Source organism: Bos indicus x Bos taurus, chromosome 6 (assembly GCF_003369695.1).
Source record: "Bos indicus x Bos taurus breed Angus x Brahman F1 hybrid chromosome 6, Bos_hybrid_MaternalHap_v2.0, whole genome shotgun sequence".
In the NCBI taxonomy this organism is placed as follows: Eukaryota; Metazoa; Chordata; class Mammalia; order Artiodactyla; family Bovidae; genus Bos; species Bos indicus x Bos taurus.
The window spans coordinates 29,431,792-29,456,601 of record NC_040081.1 but is presented as its reverse complement, the minus strand read 5'-3'; the positions used below and the strand labels follow the sequence as shown (position 1 = coordinate 29,456,601).

General features: G+C 39.3%; 1 protein-coding gene across 2 annotated transcripts in view; it reads right to left on the bottom strand.

Moving 5' to 3' along the window:
• Nucleotides 1-24,810, bottom strand: part of UNC5C (unc-5 netrin receptor C) — a 427,174-nt gene that overhangs the window by 133,659 nt on the left and 268,705 nt on the right. For both annotated transcript variants that reach the window (XM_027544020.1, XM_027544019.1), the window contains exon 3: nucleotides 12,870-13,013. In XM_027544020.1, coding sequence (XP_027399821.1) covers nucleotides 12,870-13,013 — 144 coding nt within the window. The remainder of the gene's footprint in view (nucleotides 1-12,869; nucleotides 13,014-24,810) is intronic.

Here is a 24,810-nt window from a genome sequence, read left to right as displayed (position 1 = left end):
GATGTGCGCAGCACTGTGCTAGACCATGTAGGCAGAGGGAGAGAGGAGCCTGGGAGGCTGAGGGGACCAAGCGCATCTGCTTCTACACTGTGGCTCTTAAGACAGTGAGTTCCTGTTGATGTCTTCCAGGGTCAGTGGCACTTAATTTTGTTCAGGCTGATGGCTGACATTGTCTGGCGGACACTGAAATTTCACATGCATCTAGGGGACATGCAGGGAACTTAAAGTTAGGCAAAAGAATTATTTTTGCCTTTAAACCTTATCACCAACCTGGGCTGTCTTTGGTTTCCCAAACTGTAATAGAGACATAGGTACAAAACCAATTCACTTTTTGTTTACTACTCAACTCTGTGATGTCATATAGGAATGCAGGTTCTGTGGGACACAAACCCTATATTTAGTTTTAAAAATTTCATTTTAATGTACTTTCAAATTGTTGCTCTAGCAAACAAAATAATTCCATGGTCACATATGCTAATACTACTTGTGTTCTTAGAGGGAAAAATGTGTCTTTCTTCCAATAATATAAAAGGGGATAATTCCTTGGTGTCTCAGATGGTAAAGAGTCTGCCTGCAATGTGGGCAACCCGGGTTCGATGCCTGGGTTGGGAAGATCCCCTGGAGAAGGGAATGGCAACCCACTCCAGTACTCTTGCCTGGAAAATCCCATGGACAGAGGAGCCTGGAAGGCTACAGTCTGTGGGGTTGCAAAGAGTCGGACACAACTGAGCTACTTCACTTTTCACTTTCATGTTGTCATAGTAGAGTATAACTTATACTTAAATCACCAAATCTGGCTGTTAACAGAAAACAACTATCATGAACCAACCACTATAGCATATTTTGGGAAAACTAGATTAGTCTTTTGAGCTTTGAGCTTTTGAGCTTTTGAGCTTTTTACTAACAGTAAAAATTCCTGACAATGCTATAGAACCCTAAAAAGTTTGCCATGGTTTTCTTTTCCAGAAATAGAGTATCTTTGCTGGAATTAAAAAAAAAATCATGAAAAAATGTTATATTCAGCAATTCTTGTGGTTTTTAAATGGAAGGGACACAGTATATAAAAATGTTGTAAGTTTTCTTTTTTTACTCGCTTTTTCTTTTTAAATATTATAAAGATAAAACAAAACAAGAAACCACAAACCAACAAAAACATGAAGTTTCCTCTATGGTTAGACTGCAAACTGAGCTATCACATTTCTGTAAACCTATACAGTAAATTGTACTGTAAAAAGAAAAGTTTATAATTCAGATTTACCATTTCCTAAACAAGTGGCTTGGGTAAGTTATCTAATATTTCATTTCCATGCTTCTGTTTCACTTTTTGCAAAACAAAGATAACAGAATCTACCTCATAGGATTGTTGGAAGCATCACAAGAGTTAACATGCATAAGGGGCTTATAACAGAATTGGGCATACAGTAAGCATGCCCTAAACGTTGGTTACTAGGTCACAGGATATATTGAGAGAAAAAAGATGCAAGATTTTGACTTTGTTCCTGTTATTGTTTTGTAATTTCCTTTTACTTTTAAAAAAACTAATGTTTTTGACCAGTCTTATGAATTTACCACTAACACTTTCAGAACATAATAATTATAGACAGAGACAGAGGTTAGAATGATCTTTGAGCAAATCAGCAGAAGGATTGTCTTGGCAATGTTTTAGTTTTGCCAAGGCATGCCTATCCTTTACCGCACACAGTCATTTAAACAGAATCCTAAATGAACGAAGTCCCTGCAAAAGGAAGTACACTTTCAGCCATTCTTCTTTATTTCTTGGTTTTGGGGGCATTTATAGAACAAACATATTTGTATTCAGGTAGTTTTGCTAAAGGGTTTTTTTTTTTTTTTTTAATAAGTATTTTAGAGCTGGAACTCCAATGACATCCATTACAGAGAAGAGGAAGAAAAAAAATCCCATATAAGCCACTCTTCTAGTCACATTGCATCTTTAGTTTCAGAAAGAAAAAAAAAGATTATATGTCATCACAATATTTTTTAAGGTATGTCTTAGGGATAAATAATCAGAAACATGCCAACTTTATGGATGAGGAAACCAATATATCAAAAAGCTAAGGCTCTTTTCTCAGAGTACAAAAAAGAACACAATGATTACAGACAAGCTTTTTTGCAAATAAGCAGTTTAGCCATAAACTTCCCATTTCATACAGCATAAAACATCACTTTAGTGGCATACTTTGGTCCAGTGGGTTACCAGCCCTTCCTCTAGCACATAGCCCATAGACTTCCCCCCAAATATAACTTATGAGACAGTGTTCTATCAATTAGATGTCTACTTCTCAGAACAAAATGAGCTATAAATGCATATGGATTTGTGGGGCCTCCACTGATCTTGAAAACTTCTGTCTATATACAAAAGCAAATACATTTAGAAAAATATAGACTAATGCAATCTGGAATGTGTTGTGGTTTTTAATCTTGAAACAGAAACCACATGATGAACTAAATAGTACAACAGTTGACATTTATATGAAATGAGATATTTATTGTTAAAAATTTATCTGATCTAAAAATGTCTAAATTGGGTAATTAATCTCATCTAATTCAAAATCTGGCCTCTGTAACTTATAATGGGCTTGTTGTCTCGTTACGAAGTTGTGTCTGGCTATTTTGTGACCCCGTGGGCTACAGCCTGCCAGGCTCCTCTGTTCACGGGATTTCCCTGGCAAGAATACTGGTGTGTGTTGCCATTTCCTTCTCCAGGAGATATTTCCAACCCAGGGATTGAACCTATGTCTCCTGCGTTGGCAGGCAGCTTCTTTACCACTGAACCACCAGGACTTAAACAGCCATACAAGGGATCAAACCACAGCTCGGAAATGCACGTTAGTAATTAGGCCATTTACTCTGGCATGCTGGCAAACTTGCGCTTGCTGAGCTCTACCAAGACACTTGGCATTAGGCTGCCAGATTCTGTCATGGTATAACCTAAATCTTTCCAAATACCTGGTTTTTAAAGAGCTGTTGTCTTGTCAGAAATCTGAATGAAAGAAGGAAGTGAGCCACTCTTCCTTTCTTCCCCAGGTAAAGGAGAGGAGAATGCTCCAGGTGTGAAGGAAGAGCTATTGGCATTAGTGTGTCATATTCTCTAAGAAAAGAAACTGGTGTGGTTGGAACAGACCAAGTAACAGGAGAGAAGTGGGAACCCAGAGCCTTCTTACATTTCTGCATTGTAAATAATAATGAGCCTATAACATTATCCATGTGGAAAATATGATTTTTTTTTAATTGCCAACTGACACAAAAATAAATTGTCACCTCCTCTCTTATTTGTATCCAATGTGTTGCTTCAAGGCATGGACTTCTCTGCTGATCTGACCTGCTTCTCCATATATGAGCTTTGAACTCAGGCAGGCTTTTTATTATTTTTAAAAAAATATTTATTTAATTTGACTGCACTGGGTTTTACTTGCAGCATGCAAAGATCTTCATTGCAGCATGATCTTTTAGTTGCAGTATGTGGAGTGTTTAGCTGTACCATGTAGGCTCCTCTAGTTGCCTGACGAGGGATCAAACCTGGGTCCCCAGCATCATCAGCACCAAGCATTAGGCACTGACCCCAGGGAAATCTGTTGGGCAGGTTTTCAAATTTCTCTTGTCCTTCATTTCCTCATCTGTAAAATGAGGATAATAATACCTGTCATGCCAGCATTGGTGCAAGAATTGAATGATCCATCCAAAGCTGGTCAAAGGGTACAAACTTTCAGTTACAAGATGATTAAGTTCTGGGGATATTTTTGTATACCATGGTTACTATTGTTAATAATATAATATTGCATAATTAAAATTTGCTAACAGAATAGATTCTAGTGTTTCACCACACACACACACACACACACACAGTAATTATGTGAGGTGAAAAAGTGATTGAAACAGTTCCTCTATTATTAGAATCCCAAAGCCCATGTATCCAATGTGAGACACATGTGGCCATGGAGCAATTGACCTGTGGCTAGTCCTAACTAAGAGGTACTGTAAAAATTAGTATGAAAAAAAGAATGCAAAACTTGTCATGAATACTTGTTTATATTGGGTATTTTATTGAAATGATAGTTTAAATGAGTGGACTAACTAACATATTAACTTAAATAGATTTAACTTAAATAATTTAACTTATATAGACTTAAATTAAATAATAACTTAAATAGATTTAAGGGCCTAGATCTGATAGATAGAGTGATGGAATGAGATTCGTGACATTGTACAGGAGATAGGGATCAAGACCATCCCCATGGACAAGAAATGCAAAAAAGCAAAATGGCTGTCTGGGCAGGCCTTACAAATAGCTGTGAAAAGAAGAGAAGCGAAAAGCAAAGGAGCAAAGGAAAGATATAAGCATCTGAATGCAGAGTTCCAAAGAATAGCAAGAAGAGATAAGAAAGCCTTCTTCAGCGATCAATGCAAAGAAATAGAGGAAAACAACAGAATGGGAAAGACTAAAGATCTCTTCAAGAACACTAGAGATACCAAGGGAACATTTCATGCAAAGATGGGCTCGATAAAGGAAAGAAATGGTATGGACCTAACAGAAGCAGAAGATATTAAGAAGAGATGGCAAGAATACACAGAAGAACTGTACAAAAAAGATCTTCATGACCCAGATAATTACGATGGTGTGATCACTGACCTAGAGCCAGACATCCCGGAATGTGAAGTCAAGAGGGCCTTAGAAAGCATCACTACAAACAAAGCTAGTGGAGGTGATGGAATTCCAGTTGAGCTATTTCAAATCCTGAAAGATGATGCTGTGAAAGTGCTGCACTCAATATGCCAGCAAATTTGGAAAATTCAGCCGTGGCCACAGCACTGGAAAAGGTCAGTTTTCATTCCAATCCTAAAGGAAGGCAATGCCAAAGAATGCTCAAACTACCGCAAAACTGCACTCATCTCACACGCTAGTAAAGTAATGCTCAAAATTCTTCAAGCCAGGCTTCAGCAATATGTGAACCGTGAACTTCCTGATGTTCAAGCTGGTTTTAGAAAAGGCAGAGAAACCAGATCAAATTGCCAACATCCGCTGGATCATGGGAAAAGCAAGAGAGTTCCAGAAAAACATCTATTTCTGCTTTATTGACTATGCCAAAGCCTTTGACTGTGTAGATCACAATAAACTGTGGAAAATTCTGAAAGAGATGGGAATACCAGACCACCTGATCTGCCTCTTGAGAAATCTGTATGCAGGTCAGGAAGCAAAAGTTGGAACTGGACATGGAACAACAGACTGGTTCCAAATAGGAAAAGGAGTACGTCAAGGCTGTATATTGTCACCCTGCTTATTTAACTTATATGCAGGGTACATCATGAGAAACGCTGGACTGGAAGAAGCACAAGCTGGAATCAAGATTGCCGGGAGAAATATCAGTAACCTCAGATATGCAGATGACACCACCCTTACGGCAGAAAGTGAAGAGGAACTAAAGAGCCTCTTGATGAAAGTGAAAGTGGAGAGTGAAAAAGTTGGCTTAAAGCTCAACATTCAGAAAATGAAGATCATGGCATCTGGTCCCATCACTTCATGGGAAATAGATGGGGAAACAGTGGAAACAGTGTCAGACTTTATTTTTTTGGGCTCCAAAATCCCTGCAGATGGTGACTGCAGCCATGAAATTAAAAGACGCTTACTCCTTGGAAGGAAAGTTATGACCAACCTAGATAGCATATTCAAAAGCAGAGACATTACTTTGCCAACAAAGGTCCATTTAGTCAAGGCTATGGTTTTTCCTGTGGTCATGTATGGATGTGAGAGTTGGAGTGTGAAGAAGGCTGAGTGCCGAAGAATTGATGCTTTTGAACTGTGTTGTTGGAGAAGACTCTTGAGAGTCCCTTGGACTGCAAGGAGATCCAACCAGTCCATTCTAAAGGAGATCAGCCCTGGGATTTCTTTGGAAGGAATGATGCTAAAGCTGAAACTCCAGTCTTTGGCCACCTGATGCGAAGAGTTGACTCACTGGAAAAGACTCTGATGCTGGGAGGGATTGAGGGCAGGAAGAGAAGGGGATGACAGAGGATGAGATGGCTAGATGGCATCACTGACTCGATGGATGTGAGTCTGGGTGAACTCCGGGAGTTGGTGATGGACAGGGAGGCCTGGTGTGCTGCGACTCATGGGGTCGCAAAGAGTTGGACACGACTGAGTGACTGAACTGAACTGAACTGACTGCTAAGTACTGCTGCTAAGTCGCTTCAGTCGTGTCCGACTCTGTGCGACCCCATAGATGGCAGCCCACCAGGCTCCCCCGTCCCTGGGATTCTCCAGGAAAGAACAGTGGAGTGGTTGCCATTTCCTTCTCCAATGCATGAAACTGAACTAACGTATTATTAAAATTAATTTGGCGTCTTTTATGTTTGCTTTTTACTTTTTTAAGGATGGCTACTGGAAAAACTGAAATGACAGGTGGCTGGCATCATATTTCTTCAGACAGTGTTGTTCTGGATAGTGTGTTAGGCACTACAGAATTACAGATGTAAACACAGCCTGTTTGACACCCACAGGTGGCTCACAAGGTAGCTCAGATGTCAGGGAAAAGGAGGAGTGAACTATGAGAGTAGGGCAGAGAAGTCTTCCCTGTTCCCCTTTCATTCTTCCCAGGAACTGCCTTATTCCAATTTGTAGTCAGTGGTCTTTGTGATGGTGGCTGTTATTTATAGGTTTGTACACAGAAGAAAGAGAAACTCCCTAGGAACTATCCTGACATCCCAGGGAAGATGGATTGTCTGTGCACACAGATCCACTGTAACTCCTGAATTGAGGAGAAGGGTGGAGATGCAGAGGGCTCCTCCATCCTCAGGCGTAGGGACAAAATTACAGTCTAATTATACTTGAATTGGCAGACAACTTCAACTTCTAGGACTGACAGCTCAGGATGTACAGGAAGTGGTGAAAGAAGGAAAAACTCCTTAGTTTTCAAAGTTAACTTGGTACTACTAAATTTCAGAATGCACAAATAAAGTTGTTTGAATCATTATCTCTGTTTTTATGAACACTATTATCATTCACTGAGCATTTGCTTTGTGTCTGGCACTATGCCATATGCTTTACAACTTTATCCCAGTTTAATCTTGAAATAACCCTATCATTTTCATTTCATGGTTGATGGAACTAAGTCTCAGAGGGGTTACATTGCTTGACTAAGGTCACACTAGTAAGTGATGGAACTAGGATTTGAATATATAGGTCACCCTGGCCCTAAGCATTTGCTCCAACCACTGCACTTTGCTCTGCTTTTCACATAATGCCCACCATCCCCTGACAACAGCAACCACAACATCATCAATGATCACAACATCAGCAACAGCAGCCGAGACATTTCCTGAAGAGACACAGGGTTTGCTGACATTCTGCCTGAATTACATTTTCCTCCCTTGAACATTCAGAACTTTGTCATTGACTATAGCAAGGGACACTGGAAGAAAAAACCCAATGAAACGGGCAGCTGCATCACCACAGGGTTCTACTTAGACAGTCATTACAGTGCCCATATGAGTTCCCTCAGAAGAAACCCCTTGCTCTCCAGAGGAAGCTGTGGCACCCACTAAGGCCGCCGGACACTGCCATCTGGTAAACATGCGTGATTCCAGAGCAGGCACATTGTGTCCTCAGCTCATTTCTGGCCAAATCCTAACTTTTCCCTATTTCCTATTTTCCCTCTGCTCTGATTGTCTCACAACATTATTTTTGTATTTTATATAGTTTGAATATACAGAATATACATAACTGCTGCTGCTAAGTCACTTCAGTCGCGTCCGACTCTGTGCGACCCCAGAGACGGCAGCCCACCAGGCTCCCCCGTCCCTGGGATTCTCCAGGCAAGAACACTGGAGTGGGTTGCCATTTCCTTCTCCAATGCATGAAAGTGAAAAGGGAAAGTGAAGTCGCTCAGTCGTGTCCGACTCTTAGCGACCCCATGGACTGCAGCCCACCAGGCTCCTCCATCCATGGGATTTTCCAGGCAAGAGTACTGGAGTGGGGTGCCATTGCCTTCTCCAAAATATACATAAGCAAACAAATAAATAAGAGAATGGCTAATATTCATTTCTACTTTATAAACTTCTTAAAATAGAGCTTTTTCATGGAGGAACTATGGCCCCCTTTTTAGTACACACATATATATGTGTATATACTCACATCCATATACACACATAAATATACACTATTTATAGTATAGAACACATAGTGTACACTATTCACACATAGTGAATATAGATCAAATTAGATGAGGGGTAAGTGAACTTAATTATCTCTAGCATCATGGCTGTCTTTACCTGAAAAAAATTTAAACTTTAATTGCAGTGGATGTGACAGCCATCTGTCACATATTCCTGGGCAAAGCACCCCGGCTGACTTGAAACAGAATAAACCAGAGAATCTGCAACCTTCCTGTACCATTAGTGAGGGCATGCTTGGTAGGGATCAACTCTGACAAGGAGAATTTGAAATTTAACTTTTCTTTTCATCAGGAGGTAAATCTGTATGAGTAAATCTTTATACATTGGATGTTGTTCCTTGACTACTAACACATGAGTTCAGTTAATTATGGAAGTACAAGCAAATTGCTCTTCAGTCTTAATACATGAAGATGAAAAGGTGCTATGGCAAATCAATGTCTTACTAGAAGAAGGGTTTGTATTATTAATAAATAGATTAACTAATTAAACTTCAGCTTTTAAGCAAGTAAATTTGTTATAAATTGTAAATTGGCAATTTTAAATATCTATTATACTTGATATTAATGAACATATAGCAATGAAAGATAGTTTTATATCATTGTGCCTCTTTTGATTATAACTAAAGCTAACTTGAGTTCATTTAATTATTTGACCAAAGCAGTTCATTCATTTATTTTTAACATGTTTGAAAGTATCTTTTTACTTCATAATTAATAAAATGAAATCTAAAAGATTTGCGATAGATGACTGTAGTGGATGACATCCACTTTCAGGACTGATCCCCTCTGCTGGGAGTGTTGATGGTGAAGGCTCCCAGACTCTCCCTCCAGAAATTGCCCTCAGTTGAGATGAGCTGAATTGACCCAGGTCATACAAGTTGGTGAGGGTGAACAGAACAGAACAGAAAAGACCACATCCACTGACTAGTCAATGTTAGGGATAAAGGGCCACTCACTCCTGCGCCTCATGGTGGGACAACTCTGGAGGGCCATCCTAACTCCAGTGTCCCCTATGGCATCATCTTTTGTTGTACCTGAACTGCAGTTCAATTTCTCCCTCTGCGCAAGTCTATTCCTCCACAGATACTGTTCCAGAGAATACTCGTTAATATATTACCTGCATGCATGTCTCCATCTCAGAGTCTACTTCATAGAGAACCCACTAAGACAAAGAGAAAAATCCCTTTAGACATGCTCAGAGACGAATGATTAATAGAGAGCAATGATGGTTATAATGGTCTTAACTGAACAAAATTTATTAAACATCTTTGATGTTCTAGGCATTGTGCTGAACACTGAAGATATACAGTTAAGCAAAGCTGAATTAAGCAAAATGGATCTCAAGGAACTCATTGGCCTGAAACACAGACATTACAACAAATGAACATAATTCAAAGGAGACAAGCCCTACATTAAGAGGACAGATGCACTTGTCTGAAAGGTTTGAGAAAGGAACCCCTATCATTCTGGAGACTGATGAGGCAAGAATGACTTCACTAAAGACAACTGAAAAATCCTTCAAGTTCAGGTCTTCTGAATCATTCTTTCTCTCACATTCCACATCCAACCTCTCTCTTTCTCAAAAAAAAAAAAAAAAAATACCCCACTACCTCTGCCTTTAAATAAATCTGGAATCTAGGTCTCACCAGTGCCACAGCTTCTAATCTAGGCTGTCCTAACATCTCTCACAGCTGCCGCCTCATAACTGGTCTCCCTTGCATCTACTTTTGCTTCTCACGATCTTTTCTCAACAGAGCAGTCAGGTGTTCTTCTAAAATGGAAGTCAGGGCATGAACTCCTCTGCAGAAAACATTCCAAAGTTCCCATTTCATACTGAGAACCAAAGATGCTACACCCACAGGGCCTAGACCATATCCACACTGCCCTTCCTGTCCTTACCTTTCTCATCTCATCTAGGAGACTCCTCTCCCTCACCCTCTTCCAGCCACTGTGGCCAATTCAATCTTCCTGGCACCAGCAAACATTCCTGCTTCAGGGCATTTGTATTTATGCCACTCGCTGTCCCCTCTCCCTGTCTCCCCCTCTCCCCCTTCTTCAGGTTGCTTCAACTGCCAACTTCTTCTGCAGGCCTTCTCTGACCACAGTCCCCAGCACAGCATACCCCCTTCCCCCACTGTCTTTCTTCATAACACTTACCATCTGCTCTGTTACTGATTACTTACTTCATTAAGAGTGTGCTCTAGCTTCCCTGGTGGTTCAGCCGTAAAGAATAAGTATATGCCTGCAATGCAGGAGATGTGGGTTCAATCCCTGAGTCAGGAAGATCCCTGGAGAAGGGAATGCTAACCCATTCCAGTATTTTTGCCTGGAGAATCCTATGGACAGAGGAGCCTGGTGGGCTACAGTCCATGGGGTCCCAAAAAGTCAGACACAACTTAGCGACTAAACAACAACAACTTGTTTAGCAGAAACAAGCCTCTTGAGGGCAGGGATCATTACGTGTTTTGATTCTGGCTCCATACCAAATACCTAAAATTATCTCAGTAAGAGAGTAAATGCTTAGTAAATATTTGTTGAATAAATGAATTTTTACAAAGAATGAAAGGAAGTAAGAGAAAGGTAAAGTGCTTCAGGATGAATAACAGCTGGAAACAAAGAAATGGAAGTATTTCTAATCTAGTGTGAGTAGATAGGAAACATTCTTTGTGGTCAGAGCTGGAAACTTAGGTTACATTACGGAAACAATGACATGTGGTTGTTATGGGCTGAAATGCATCCCCCCTCCAAAATTTACAAGTTGACATCCTAGCGCCCAGTATACCTCAGAAAGTATTTGGAGATATGACCTTTAAAGAGGTGATTAAGTTAAAATGAGGTCATTTGGGTAGCCTTAACCTAACATGACTGGCATCCTTATAAGAAGAGAAATTTGGATCCAGACAGTTACAGAAGGAAGATCATGTGAAAACATGGAGAAGATGACCATCTATAAGCCAAGGAGAGGAGCTTCAGCAGAAACCAATATTGCCAGCACCTTGATCTTGGACTCCAGCTTCCAGATCTGTGAGAAAATAAATTTCTCTTGTTTAAGCCACAAGTTGGTAGAATTTTGTTACAGCAGCTCTAGTAAACAAATACAGTGATATATACTATTGTAGGAAATTTTGACTTTATCTCAGAAGCCACTATAAAATTTTAAGCAGGGATGGAGGTGAGCTGAGGTAAGACCTGAGTTTTAGGAATCTTCCAGAATCTTGCATTTGTGGTAATAGGGAGGAAGGGCTAGAAAAGGTAAAAGACTAGAATCATGGAGACTAACTGGTAAGTGATTGTAATGGCTGGGATCTAGATCAAACAGAAGGGAAAGTACAGGCAAGAACAGGAATTGTGAGACGCATCGGAGCCAAAACTGCTTGAACTTGGTGACTTCCCAGTGGCTCAGCGGTCAAGAATCTGAATCTGCCTGCCAGTGCAGGAGATGCAAGAGATGCGGGTTTGATTCCTAGGTCAGGAAGATCCCCTGGAAGAGAAAATGGGAACCCATTCCAATATTCTTGCCTGGGATATCCCATGGACAGAGGATCCTGGTGGGCTACAGTCTGAGCATGCTTGACTGACCATATGACATGACTGAGCAGGCATGCACACAGTGACATATGAGAGGGAAGTGACACTGACATCAATGCAAACTGAAATTTAGTAAACTACAGGCATGCAAGGGGCTTCCCAGTTGGCTCTAGTGGTAAAGAACCTGCATGCCAATACAGTAGATGCAAGAGAAGAGAGTTCGATCCCTAGGTTGGGAAGATCCCCTGGAGGAGGGCATGGTGACTCACTCCAGTATTCTTGCCTGGAGAATCCCATGGATGAGGAGTCTGGTGGGCTACGGTCCATGGGATCTCACAGAATCAGACACAACTGAAGCAACTTCACATACATGCTGGAACAGACATGCCAAGGAATTCAGATAGTACGATTTACATGGTTTTCAGTGGTCTCACACTTGAGAAAATTTCTCAGTATGGAAACTTCAGACATCAAAGCAGCATCCATGCTGTTCAAGGTGTGAATAGTACTCACTGAGAAAAGGGTCTGCAGAAAGAGCTGCAGGCAACATCTCCTCCTTGGGGATAATATGCCCATTAGCATATTAAAGGATCTGGAAAGTTTTGCAATGAAGGAACTTCTTTAACTTTGTCCAAAAAAGTATTTCCCACATTTACTGATTATGGAACCCTTTTAACCTCTCCCTGAAAGTATACTAGAAATATCTTCCTGAAATACTCTAGAAATTACAGTTTGGAAAACAGTGGTGTGTTTTGATGCATTAAAACAGTTCTAAAATAAATAGAGAAGCTTTGCCGGGTAATTTCTATTTCTAATAGCAAAACTAGTCAACACTGTCCTAACAAATTGGCAGAATAAACTCATTAAAGGAATGTAGTTGTTTTCCTATAGCCTAATTACTATTAGATTAAAAAAGAACACTCAGACTTTTGAAAGTAGCACTAATTCTTTCACATCCCTAAAGGAAAATTACTCAGTGCCTCGAAACAAAAAATGAAATGATATTCTGATGACTTAAGGGGAAAGTGTAGCTCAAATGCAGAAGTCTGGGAGCAGTTTTCAACCAGGGTTCTTCGACACCAGAGCAGGTGTGGTCAAGTTTTCCCATATTCCATTAGCTTCTGGAACCCACAATGCCCCTGCATAGTGACTTACACGCGATGCGCACGTAGGCTTTCCGGCTCTTGGTGGTGCCTGCCGAGCTCCAGGCTACACACTGGCACCAGTAATCTTCAGGCCCAAAGAGTTCTTCCACTTGCTGGCGTGAAATCTCAATGCTCACTTCCCGGACAATGAGACCTGCCAAGGCAAAGGAAGATTTAAGTCAGGAGAAGACTTGTACTAACAAAATACAAAACATTATACCTAATTTTTTCCCCAGTGATCCTTCTTAATGCTGTGGACCTATAAATCACATATTGCCTCTCATCTCCTCTGACTTTATTCTAGCTCCAGTTACTTGATTCACAGCTGTCTCATTCTCTTATTTGCTATTTGAAATCTTCTGGATTCATCAGAAGATGAAAGTGAATTAGATCTATCCACAAAAATCCTTTCCCCTTATTACCTAATATTCACCCACCACCAAGTTATCTTTCTCTGTGTATTCAAACATGAACTTGAATTTAAAGTCTTCTAAGGATTCTATCTTAATTATACAGGTTGTGTGTAAGATACCCATGTGCTGTACACAGCTTTACAGTATCAGTTCAGTTCAGTCACTCAGTCGTGTCCAACTCTTTGCGACCCCGTGAATAGCAGCACGCCAGGCCTCCCTGTCCATCAACAACTCCCGGACTTCACTCAGACTCACATCCATCGAGTCGGTGATGCCATCCAGCCATCTCATCCTCTGTCGTCCCCTTCTCCTCTTGCCCCCAACCCCTCCCAGCATCAGAGTCTTTTCCAATGAGTCAACTCTTCGCATGAGGTGGCCAAAGTACTGGAGTTTCAGCTTTAGCATCATTCCTTCCAAAGAAATCCCAGGGCTGATCTCCTTCAGAATGGACTGGTTGGATCTCCTTGCAGTCCAAGGGACTCTCAAGAGTCTTCTCCAACACCACAGTTCAAAAGCATCAATTCTTCAGCACTCAGCCTTCTTCACAGTCCAACTCTCACATCCATACACGACCACAAGAAAAACCACAGCCTTGACTAGACGGACCTTTGTTGGCAAAGTAATGTCTCTGCTTTTGAATATGCTATCTAGGTTGGACATAACTTTCCTTCCAAGGAATAAGCATCTTTTAATTTCATGGCTGCAGTCACCATCTGCAGTGATTTTGGAGCCCCAAAAAATAAAGTCTGACACTGTTTCCACTGTTTCCCCATCTATTTCCCATGAAGAGATGGGATCAGATGCTATGATCTTCATTAACTCTTTACATAAAATGAGAGAGAATGACATAAAATAATAATCATAGGTATATAAATCATTAACATGTATATTTATATACACAAGTATATATATTTAGGTTTATTATTATATGATCTAGTACTTTATAAATATACAGTGATTTTTAAAAAACTAAGTCATTTTAAATGGCTTTATTTGGCACATTGTTTTTTATTGAAAGAAATATTAGCCTTAGTTAACAAACCTCTGCTGTTCTAGCCAGAGAATGAATGACTTTAAAGTTTTCATGAATTTTTGAAAGCCCAAATGTTTCTCTTTAATAACAATGTAACCAAAATCCTATTAAAAATAAAGTGAATTCCAGTTAAAATGCTCAAATAATTGAAATTTATTTCACAGCATTATATAATCCTAAATAATTAAACTTGAACTTGAGTCTGGGATTATCATTTTAGGGGTATTTATCTTGTGATACCAAAGTCTAGTTCAGAGATTCATCCTGAAATATGCCTCTTTGCATTGAGCAAGAAAAATGAAATTATACATATATGAGCAATGTATTTGGGCAACTGCCACTTCTCTTGCACACCCTGCTAGCCTGGAGTGTCTTTGAGAGAACTGGAAGGGACACCCGTTAGGGAGCAGGGGCATAAATTATGTATGAGCATCATGTATGAGCACAGTGAGAAAAATTAATTATGTTAGTTTGTATTGTTTGTTCATTCATTCATTCATGGACGAAATATCTATCAAGCATCAATTATGCAGAAAATATTGCACTGGGGCCTTATCCTTAATGAAGCTTTATTTTTGTGAGAAGGGCACGTATTAACTTGAATTATAATAAATGTGTAAATTTATTATTTAATTACAATTGTGTTCAATGCTGCAAAGAAGTATTGAAGTAATGAGAGTAAATAACAAGGAGACTCAACTTAGTATGAAGGATCCTGCATGAGTTAGACTGATTAAATCATATGGGGAGAGGCACAGGACACATGGTAAGAAGAAGAAAGGGAAGGAGGAGACTGGGAACCCAGGAGAAGACACCTGAGCACTGCACACAGAGAATGCCAGCATGAAGTGAACCCAGAGACAAGAAAATGACCGATTTATATACATTCTTGTGAACCTGCAGTTCTCAAAGTATGGCCCACAGAACAGCTGTATCAACATCACCTGGAACTTGATGAAAATGCAAATTCCTGGGTTCTACTCCAGACTCAGCGAAAAAGAACGATTGAAGAGTCCAGCCCAGCAATATTTTAACAAGTCCTCCAAGAATCCTGATGCATGCTATAGTTTGAGAACCACTGTTGTACACCATGTTTAGGATTTGGGATTTCTTTCTGAGAGTCGAGTGTTTTAAGAAGATGACATAATCAGATGAGAATAAAAAAGGCATGCATATATAAATGCATAAATGAAATGACACATGATACAGTGACAGGTATAGGACACAGAGTTTAAGTAGCTCATAAAAGTCATGATTTCTTAAAATGTTTGATCATGACTTCTTGGTATAAGTAACATGAAAGAGCTGTCATCTGGAGATTCTAAAAAAGAGTGTTTCTGTACTTACCCTAAAATCTAGGACATTCTCTTATGGATAAAAACACTCAGGGAAATTAACAATCCCCCAACAGCAGCAGATGCTGACTCATTAGAGGATAGATAATTCTTTCCATCACAAGTGGATGAGAGTTGAGTCACAGAAAAAACTAAGTCTTTAAGTCCAACTCATGAGTCCCTGAACTGGAATGAAGCCCAGGAAGGTGGGTTTTATAAGCCCAAGGCAGGGCAAGGTCCTAACGGAGTGACTCTATTTTAAAATATTTATTAAATATATTTAATGTTACCTTAAAATTTTGGAAATTAGTAAAGCTTTTATGTTTAAATAGTGATCAGCTTAAAAAGAATTTTCAAGTAACTGGCATATCCCAATCTTTGAAAAGATTACTGTATTATTTTAGCCAATGTCCAGCCTCCACAGTGAAAAACCAACTTTAACAAATAGCACTACTTTCCTTCCTCTTTCCTGGTCCTTGCTTATGCCTTTCATTTTCTTGTCTCATTGTAATTATTCTCATTTTTCTGATGTCTAGAAACTGGTGCAAAGATGGAGCCGTCTTCTCTCCTTTCCCGCCACCTTTTTAACTCCACTCTGGTATTTAATACTCTTGCCTGTTTTATTTGTTTGTACCTTTTCTGTTCATGCAGAAAGTCAGTTACTGGAAAAGAAACACTTCCTCTAAAGGTTGCTGCAGTAAATTTACAGTCACCAAAGGGCTGATAAACCTGCAGTGTGTAGTTCCTTAGGACTATAATGGCTCTTTCCAAAATGTAGAGAGCAGCAGCAAAACAGGCTCAGGATATTAAAACCGCATACAAATATTTTGTGTCCCAAGATGATAACTTCAGGTTTCACTCCTCCCTTTTACTTAAAGCAATGAAAGGAAACCTAATTAAAAGCTAGGGAAACTTCATGAGGGCTACTGTATCCTTTTGCCCAAAGAGGCTCATGGATGTTTCTATTAACCACAAATCTAAATCCTTTTATGAAGCCACAGACCTACCCTCCTACTACAGGGATTATTCACAGTATGAATGTTCTGAATTGTGTGGCCCAGGCTCCCCATGGGCCCAGGAGTCAAGCACACACTGATTTTTGTCTTCAGCTTCACAGATGCTCCATTCAGCAGGAGATGGATTAATTACAGTTGGGTACACTGGCCCTGCCACAGGCCCAAAGCTTATATTCCAACTTTTGGTCAGCACCACCAGAAAAGAAAAAACTGAAATATTAAGTATCTAAATACTTACATTTTAGAATTGTCTAGAATTAGCTGCATTATTCAGACTCTGAGTTACTGGGTCACATATCATCTTTTTATTATCATAGCTAAGTTCATTACCTATGACATTTTGTTCATCAAACCAGAGACTAGTGGTTTGGGTAAAAGCAGGTAATGTCCTTTCTCTTTGAAAGTGAAATTTCAAATCTGCTTGAAGTCGTGAGATGGAAAAAGCAAGCTGCCTTGAAATTTGAAATGCCATCAGCGTTACTTCCAAGGCAGGTTGCTTTGAAGAGCATTTGGCAACTTGAAATTGGTTTCAGGTTATTTAAGGGTGGGGAGAAATGCTTCGGTCTACAGGATTTACTCAAATACAAATGTGTATTTTCCATCCCGTCTGATAACATCAAAGATTTCCCATCACTGTTCATCCTTTAATAATGGCATCTCAAGGATGCATGCTGTTTGAAGTTTGCAGTGATTTGCTTTTATAACAGGACTCATTGTGGTTTGGGAGCCAGAGTGTAGAAAAGTAATTAGCATATTATACCAAGAAGTCTTATAATGAGCATGAATATGTACTTGTTAACAGGGAGTTTCAACTGACCTTAGAAATTCAGATATAAATGCAACCCTCTGATTGGATCTTTATGAGGCTATACACGAATAGAGCAATAAAATCTGGTACTTGACAATTATTTCTTATCTTTAGCATAATTTTAACTTCTAATAGTGTTGACATCACTAACAGTGTTTTCCTAGAGATTATTATAAAGTGATCAAAATTTGTGATTAATGCTGCTGTAAAATTATTTAAAGCATATCCACATTTCCCCAGAAATATAATCTGCAGTGCTTTCAACAAATAGTAAAAATTTACTAATGTCAAAAATTAACTGTTAAGTTCCAGAAATGTAAAGATGGATCAAGTATCACATCCAAGCTTGTGCTATTTATTTATCATGTTTATTAGGTAATACTCAAGTTATGCATCATCTTTTTTAAATATGTTCATCAAATCTGCATCATTTAATACCCCATGTATGTTTCACTAAAAAGCATCTTCACCTCATGTTAGTCTGAGGTGTTTTGTGTGCCCCAGTTGTATTTTTCATTCGTTCCAATCACTTGATCTTTCACATGCAAAGGGAAGTTTTGAGACACTTTGTTGTGTAGACCTGGCAGTTCTATTTCTCCCAGTACTCTCCCTATGGGGAGAAGAGCTACAGAGGTCACTCTACCAAATCTCATCGGAATATATTCACATAGTACTTGGAAATGTACAAAGCTGCAGGTAAGGATGTTCTGGAATATACTACAACATTTTATTGAATTAACATGTTTTCTCTTTTTCATGCTTTCTCCTAGAGCTCAATCCTATTAATTTTCACCAATATCTAAAATATGAAACATAACAGTTTGAGATGTCTTAATATAAATTTAATCACACAGAATCCTTTTATTTAAAAGGATGTCATACCATAAAAACTGAAAATTATTTTAGTAACTTATAACTCTCACTAAAATAATAAATATGATATCTTGGAAGGCAGAACTTTATAATTACAACATTGCTCTTTGTTACACAAAGTCATTTGACAATCTTCAAAGTACATCAGGAACAGCAGACACTGTAAATGCATAATTTACCAACTTCCCTCTGAAATGTTTCCCTTGAATTTTTAATATATAATATATAAACAGGCCACCTAAGTAACTAAAATTACTTTGTGTAATTGGGAATTGCAACTTACTAGGGTATTAGATTCTGAAAGAGATGGGAATACCAGACCACCTGATCTGCCTCTTGAGAAATTTGTATGCAGGTCAGGAAGCAACAGTTAGAACTGGACATGGAACAACAGACTGGTTCCAAATAGGAAAAGGAGTACGTCAAGGCTGTATATTGTCACCCTGCTTATTTAACTTATATGCAGAGTACATCATGAGAAATGCTGGGCTGGAAGAAGCACAAGCTGGAATCAAGATTGCCGGGAGAAATATCAATAACCTCAGATATGCAGATGACACCACCCCTATGGCAGAAAGTGAAGAGGAACTAAAAAGCCTCTTGATGAAGGTGAAAGTGGAGAGTGAAAAAGTTGGCTTAAAGCTCCACATTCAGTAAACAAAGATCATGGATCTGGTCCCATCACTTCATGGCAAATAGATGGGCAAACAGTGGAAACAGTGTCAGACTTTATTTTTCTGGGCTCCAAAATCACTACAGATGGTGACTGCAGCCATGAAATTAAAAGACACTTACTCCTTGGAAGGAAAGTTATGACCAACCTAGATAGCACATTCAAAAGCAGAGACATTACTTTGCCAACAAGGTCCGTCTAGTCAAGGCTATGGTTTTTCCTGTGGTCATGTATGGATGTGAGAGTTGGACTGTGAAGAAGGCTGAGCACCGAAGAATTGATGCTTTTGAACTGTGGTGTTGGAGAAGACTCTTGAGAGTCCTTGGACTGCAAGGAGATCCACCCAGTCCATTCTGAAGGAGATCAGCCCTGGATTTCTTTGGAAGGAATGATGCTAAAGCTGAAACTCCAGTACTTTGGCCACCTCATGCGAAGAGTTGACTCATTGGAAAAGACTCTGATGCTGGGAGGGATTGGGGCAGGAGGAGAAGGGACAACAGAGGATGAGATGGCTGGATGGCATCACTGACTCGATGGACATGAGTCTGGGTGAACTCCGGGAGTTGTTGATGGACAGGGAGGCCTGGCGTGCTGTGATTCATGGGGTCGCAAAGAGTCGGACACGACTGAGCGACTGATCTGATCTGATCTGAGTGTATTAGATTTATTATGAATATTTTTGTTAAACTTATATTTACTGTCTTTGTGATATGGATGAATTTTCCTGAAAGTTAAGGAATAACATGGCTGAGACCGAGAGGTTCAAGAGATTTTCTTGGAAGAATTTTGTTCTTTTATGTAATAGTTTGACTTGATTCCCTTGTATGTGATAATTTCTAGTCATTTGGTTCTGTGTGGCATTCTGTGTCCAATAACGGTCTGTGTTTTAGTTCGTTATATTTTTGTTTTATCTAGAGCTGAGAAAAAAATATGCATTGGATTATGTGTCTGGAAGTGGGGAGATGTCTAGTAGTTCTAGAAAGCTATTAGGTTGGTGCAAAAGTAATTGCGGTTTTGCATTGTTGAACTTTGCCATTTGATATTGGAATACATTCTTAAATAAATATGGCTATGTTATATATCATTTTAATGTGCATTTATCACTTTATGTTTTTTTGCTAATAACATTAAACTTGTGTATTTTATATTTATTTTAGAAAATGATGTTAGACAAAACACAAATTCAAGTGATTTTCTTATTGTTCACAATGGATCATGAAGCAGCAGAGACAACTCGTAAAATTGACAATGCATTTGGTCCAGAACTGCTAACGAACATACAGTGCAGTGGTGGTTCCAGAAGTTTCTCAAAGGAGATGAGAGCCTTGAAAATGAGAAGTGGAGTGACTGGCCATTAGGAGTTAACAATGACCAACTAATGATCAAATGATCAAATGATCAATGATCAATGATCAAAGCTGATCCTCTTACAACTACACAAGAAGTTGCAGAAGAACCCAACATTGACCATGTTGAGGTCATTTAGCATTTGTAGCAAACTGGACAGGGGAAAAAGCTTGATAAGTGAATGCCTCATGAGTTGACCACAAGTCAAAAAAATTTTCATTTTGAATCGTTGTCTTCTCTTATTCCACGCAACAATAACGAACCATTTCTCCCATCAGATTATGACATGTGAAAAAAGGTAGATTTTATATGACACTGGCAGTGATCAGCTCAGTGCTTGGAGCAAGATGAAGTTCCAAAGCACCTCCCAAACCAAACTTGCACCAAGAAAAGGGCATGGTCACTCTTTGGTGGTCTGCTGTCCATCTGATCCATTATCAGATCAGATCAGATCAGTCACTCAGTCGTGTCCGACTCTTTGTGACCCCATGAATCGCAGCACGCCAGGCCTCCCTGTCCATCAACAACTCCCGGACTTCACTCAGACTCACGTCCATTGAGTCAGTGATGCCATCCAGCCATTTCATCCTCTGTCATCCCCTTCTCCTCCTGCCCCCAATCCCTCCCAGCGTCAGAGTCTTTTCCAATGAGTCAACTCTTCGCATGAGGTGGCCAAAGTACTGGAGTTTCAGCTTCAGCATCATTTCCTCCAAAGAAATCCCAGGGCTAATCTCCTTCAGAATGGACTGGGTGGATCTCCTTGCAGTCCAAGGGACTCTCAAGAGTCTTCTCCAACACCACAGTTCAAAAGCATCAATTCTTCGGTGCTCAGCCTTCTTCACAGTCCAACTCTCACATCCATACATGACCACAGGAAAAACCATAGCCTTGACTAGACGGACCTTTGTTGGCAAAGTAAAGTCTCTTCTTTTCAATATGCTATCTAGGTTGGTCATAACTTTCCTTCCAAGGAGTAAGTGTCTTTTAATTTCATGGCTGCAGTCACCATCTGTAGTGATTTTGGAGCCCAGAAAAATAAAGTCTGACACTGTTTCCACTGTTTCCCCATCTATTTGCCATGAAATGATGGGACTGGATGCCATGATCTTCGTTTTCTGAATGTTGAGCTTTAAGCCAACTTTTTCACTCTCCTCTTTCACTTTCATCAAGAGGCTTTTTAGTTCTTCACTTTCTGCCATAAGGGTGGTGTCATCTGCATATCTGAGGTTATTGATATTTCTCCCGGCAATCTTGATTCCAGCTTGTGTTCTTCCAGCCCAGCATTTCTCATGATGTACCCTGCATATAAGTTAAATAAACAGGGTGACAATATACAGCCTTGACGTACTCCTTTTCCTATTTGGAACCAGTCTGTTGTTCCATGTCCAGTTCTAACTGTTGCTTCCTGACCTGCATACAAATTAATCAAGAGGCAGGTCAGGTGGTCTGGTATTCCCATCTCTTGAAGAATTTTCCACAGCATTATAGCTTTCTGAATTCCAGAGAAACCAGTATATTTAAGAAGTACGCTCAGCAAATTGATATGCACTGAAAACTGCAATTCCTGCCGATGGCACTGGTCAACAGAAAGGGCCCAATTCTTCTCTCCAACAATACCCACCCACACGTTGCACAACCAACACTTCAAAAGTTGAATGAACTGGGCTACAACGTTTTGCCTTACATGTCATATTCACCTGACCTTTCCCAAACTGACTACCATATTTTCAAGCATCTCGACAACTTTGTGCAGGGAAAATGCTTCTATAACCAGCAGGAGGCCGAAAATGCTTTCCAAAAGTTCATCTAAACCTGGGGCATGGATTTTTACATGACAGGAATAAACTTATTTCTCACTGGTAAAAATGTGTTGACTCTAATGGTTCCTATTTTTATTAATAAATATGTGCTTAAGCCTAGGTTGTAATGATTTAAAATTATGGTCCAAAACTGTAAGTCCGTTTGCATCAACCTAATATATGTCAACCACAGATAAATGCAACCTTCCTTTCTGAAACTTCAAATTTTAGTTACAAGATGCTATTAAAAGAGAGTGACAGATGACTTACACCAACAGTGCTAACACTGTTTTGCCCTTTTCTTTGCAGGAGTGTCAGGTTCAGATGTCATAACATCCTTGTAAGGAGAACCAGTGCTCCTACCTTTAAAAAAAATGTTGTGAATTAATTTATTTTATTTTTGGTTGTGTTGAGTCTTCATCGCTTCTCAGGCTTTGATGGCTTCTCTTGTTGCAGAGCAGGGAGGATAGAGCTCAAGGGCTCAATATCTGTGGTGCACGGGCTTAGCTGTCTTGCCATATGTGGAATCTTCCTGGACCACAGATTGAACCCATGTCCCCTACACTGGCAGACAGATTCTTAACCTCTGGACCACCAGGGAAGTTCAGTGCTTCTACTTTTGATTTGACTTCTCACCGCCATCAAATTAGGGCTGCAAGTATGAAGGATAATTGGAGTGGTGGGTATATAAAATATTTTATCTTACTTATAGAGCTGTATAAATGAGCTGGCAGAAGTTAACCCTACCAGTTTTGGCCCATCATTTAATTCTTATTCCTAACTTCGGTGATGAAAGACCTATTGAAACTCTGAACTAAAATGCTTTCTCTAATTAACCTCTTCTTGTATGTCAATGTTTTTTAGACTATAAAGAAGCAGTTGTGTGAGAACATGATACAGCACAAAGCACATTCCACTGAGATAGCAAATACATTCCTCATCTAAATATTTTCCCTAAAACATCAAACTTTATATATATTTGAATATATATATTCAACATTTTTCTTTAAAAGCAGAATTGTTAATAATTATCTAAATCTAACTACATGCATTCCTTTCTGTCCCAATTTCAGGCAGTTCATCAGTAATTTCAATGGAGGTAATTTTAACAAATTTTTTAGAAAAAGATTTCTGTCAATAATGGTGGGGAATAATAACGAGTTATTGGAGATTAGTTAACTGTGGAGTTATAAATTATTATATTTTCATCCAGTCCTTCATGCAATAGGTATTTGTTGTGACTCTATTATATGCTAAGGACACAGTGGTAAAGAAGATCCATAAGGACTCTGTCCTCCTATGGGTTACTTTCTACTGTGGAGATTGGTCTTCAGCATCTGATTTATGCATAGTAGCTTCCAAGATGGGCATGGAGATGAAATGGTTATGGATTCTGCTTCTGTCTAATATGAGAGATAAAATCAGTAGTTTACTGAGTAAAGGGACTCTCTCAAATGCATTGTATATCCATCAGGATAGTAATTGGCACAAATATTTGTCTAGTTAATGTATGTTAAATGAATTAATGATTTGTATGCTATAGCTATAATCCAAGTAGTGTTAAATCCTAGGAATAAGTAAATTTAATTGTAACTCAGAACACTAAAGGTAACTAGTATTTAATGAGCATCTACCATGGGTCTCAGTTAATCTGCATAATAATTCTTGGGATTAATATTGTTAAAACTATAATATGGGTAAGGTATGGAGGTGGGAATTTTAACAACTGTTTACACAGCCAATAACTACTGAAATCAGGATTCAGAACCACAGTTGTCTGAATCCAAAGTCCCAATTCCTTTCACTACAACAATATTCCTCAACTGTGCCTAGAAAAAGTGGTTTCTGCTCAAATAAGTTTGGGAATTTCTGCTTAATACAACATTCTCTTAGAAACTTGGAATGCTATTAGTATACAAAAGGCATTGATAAGGAGTTCTGCCATAAAGAAGTGGGTTTAATTTGGACTGCCAACATTCTCCTCAGGCTTCCCTGGTGGCTCAGATGGTAAAGAATCTGCCTGCAAGAAGAGAAGAGACCCAGGTTTGATCCCTGGGTGAGGAAGATACCCTGAAGAAGGGAATGGCAACCCAATCCAGTACTCTTGCCTGGAGAATTCCATGGACAGAGGAGCCTGGCTGGCTACAACTCATGGGAAAACAAAGAGTTGGACACCACTGAGCAACTAACACTTACTTACTTAACATTCCCCCTAATTTATTAAGCCATAGAACCCTATAGTCAATGTAAACAAAGAACCCATTTCAGCATGGCTTTCAATGTGGTTTTGCTTAGCATTCTCCAGATGTTGGTATATAGAATAAAAGTAATCCACTGTTTGGAAAGTTCCAAAAACCCCATAAAGAAAGCTACAATGAAACAGTTTTAGAAGGAGAGATCAGGGAAAACCTGGGGAATAGAATATTTGAATTTGATATTGAAGCATCGTTTGGGTTTAAAAATTTAGAGATGAATCAAAGAGACTTGAAGAGGAGAGAACAGCAAGAAGCCAAATGGCAGAGGAGAAAAAACATGGAGATCACAATGCAGAATAGTTTACATGAATTAAGTAAGAAATAAGACCAGAAGAGAGGTTCCTGGAGAGCCATGTATGGCAGCTAGAGAAGACTGTTTTATGGAGAAGGAGCTTGTAAA